The sequence below is a fragment of the Tiliqua scincoides genome, chromosome 3, assembly GCF_035046505.1.
Source record: "Tiliqua scincoides isolate rTilSci1 chromosome 3, rTilSci1.hap2, whole genome shotgun sequence".
In the NCBI taxonomy this organism is placed as follows: domain Eukaryota; kingdom Metazoa; phylum Chordata; class Lepidosauria; order Squamata; family Scincidae; genus Tiliqua; species Tiliqua scincoides.
The window spans coordinates 168,519,912-168,522,411 of NC_089823.1; the positions used below are offsets into that span (position 1 = coordinate 168,519,912).

The 2,500-nt window shown below is 36.1% G+C and overlaps 1 protein-coding gene across 1 annotated transcript in view; it reads left to right on the forward strand.

Moving 5' to 3' along the window:
- Window positions 1–2,500, forward strand: part of EBF3 (EBF transcription factor 3) — a 193,885-nt gene that overhangs the window by 172,418 nt on the left and 18,967 nt on the right. Inside the window, exon 10 of the mRNA XM_066621433.1 lies at window positions 850–938. Within this exon, the coding sequence (XP_066477530.1) occupies window positions 850–938 (89 nt within the window). The remainder of the gene's footprint in view (window positions 1–849; window positions 939–2,500) is intronic.

Consider the following 2,500-nt stretch of genomic DNA (forward strand, 5'->3'; position numbering starts at 1 on the left):
ACGATATCTACATCAAGAAGTAATATACTCTAATAAGTATTTTCATCTTAACTCTAGTCTTTGGGCCTCCGGGCTCAGTTTTTGTTTGAGTCAGGCAGAGCTATAATAAAGCCCTATGACTCCTTATAAAGCTTGTTAAACACAATGTGTGCAGTCTAACTGAGTCAGATTCATGATTCATGCACTGTACACAGCAGCATGTGCTGCTGATTTATGACCAAGCACAGTTCATAGTCAAAATTACAATTTGAGGGATAAAAAGATTAATTACTATTTGTGGCCTGCAATTTTGTGAGGCTAGTGGATTGCAGCTGTAGAATGATAGTGCTCTACATCAGTTTGTAGTCAGCCATTCACAGATTATTAAAGCTTTGCAAGATTAAGTGCTCCTCCTGCCTGGTTTGTGCTCAGGCAATATGCTAGACAAAAAAGGACCACAGGGATAAATCTGAAGCTAGCAATAGCTGGACATATGTCATAATTGCCAGTTTCCCATAAATCCACAGCCAGTATAGAAACCAGTGTATGATGCAGACATCATATCATGACTGTAGTGATTGCTATATATGGCCTCAAGACCTGTAACTTTGTTACTGTTCTAACCATTTTTTCCCACTATACTGAGTAACCCTTTGACTTTTTTTCTCTTAGCCTCATTATGGACTGAAATAATAATGGCATGTGTGTGTAAAAAACAAAAACAGAGTGAGGGAGACAAGTCACAAGAAATCAGTTCCTCATAATCCTTTCAAAACATGAAGGGGATTTGGCAGAAGTGTCACACCTTTCTTTGCATGTGTTGCTAGTTACTAATACATAGACTGAAACATCATTTTATATATGTTTCAGCCCTCAATGAACCAACCATAGATTACGGATTTCAGAGGTTGCAGAAAGTCATTCCACGGCATCCAGGTGATCCTGAAAGGTTACCAAAGGTTAGTAAAAAAACCTACAAGTTTCATTTATTGTCTGCTCTTCCGCTTATCTCAAATATCGAAAGCAGCACACTGAACTGTATTGAACATTGTCAGAGTAAAGAGGCATAAACAAGGCAATATACTACAAGGTGTATAGATCAACTGCTACAATGTCTAATAAGTCCAACAACTTCATGTACATGTACTGCCATCGTTGAGAAATGTTTAAGGGTAAACATAACAATGTCTGTTGGACAGTTTTATTAAAAGAAGAAAGGAATGGATTTTCTGATACAAATATTTTGGATTCTACAAGAGGGACATAAAACTTCCTGCGTAATGAAATAGTTCAATTAAACATTTTCCACTCCAGTAGCTTGTAGTGATTTCAATCTAAGCAGCCCCACTCTGATCTGTGATTATTTGACTCTTGTTTTCCTTTCATTTTCTAAAGCTCGATTCAGTTTAATCTTTTGTTTACAAAGCTTTTGTTATAAGTCCCTGACTTAGCAGGCTAACAAATGAAGTCCACATATTAATATCTAGAGGGACTTTTCATTTAAATTCAACAAAGACAAAAGCTGCCTGTGTTGTTTATGCACATGACATATCACAGAAATTTCATTTTGATGTAAAACATTAAAGATAAGTCATGCTTATAATTTTTTTCCTTTTCTTTGATATAATTTTGTCCTTTTTCTTTTTATTGCAATCTCTGGTTTTTCAAGGCAATCTTGAAAACAATTGGAAAAAAATGCATTCAAAACATTGTGACTGATTATTTTATATGCTCTTATGTACACAAGTCTTGACCACCTCTGAGTTTTATCAACACAATAAAACCTTGTAGACATTACCTTTTAATGCTCAGCATGAACATAAGCAATATCATTTGGCTGCTCTTAATTTCTGAACATGCAGGTGACTCTTATCAGATAGACATAGTTCGAGTAATTGAAGACCAAGATAAAAAAAAGCAAAAACAAAAGATATTTGGCATTTCAGCATACATACCTCGATCGGCCTAGGGGCACTATACATGTGGAAGCAGGCTTCCACACATGTATTGCAGATGGATGGGGAACAGTGACTGCAAACAGGTCTTGTGTATGTATAGCCTTTTAAAAAATGCTAAAATTCTAGAATTATCTGATGTCTTCCCACCTAGCTTTTCACAATATCCTAATGAGCAGCTACTAGGGAATAAAAGTGGATTCATTCCCCCTACTCCGTCTTTCCTGCAGTTGATGAGTAAGATCTTGGCTATTAAGAAAGAGCTCTCCTGCTCCACATATGATCCCCTGTATTCGGGTGAGAGTTTTTCTCCTATCGAATATTCAAGTACCAACAGAAAAAAGAAATTACCTTAAGAAATACAGTAAACAATGTCATGATCCATAGGGCTTTTTGTTCCAGCATTCACTCTCTGGTTTAACATGTGTATTAATGCTATAACAGCTTCTGGGGTTGCCATGTAGGGCTAAAATTCTCATAGTAAACATTTTCCACATGTTCGATGTAGAGACCTTTCATGGCATATTCTTCTAATACTAAGAGCATAATTTTCAATATTTGGTAAT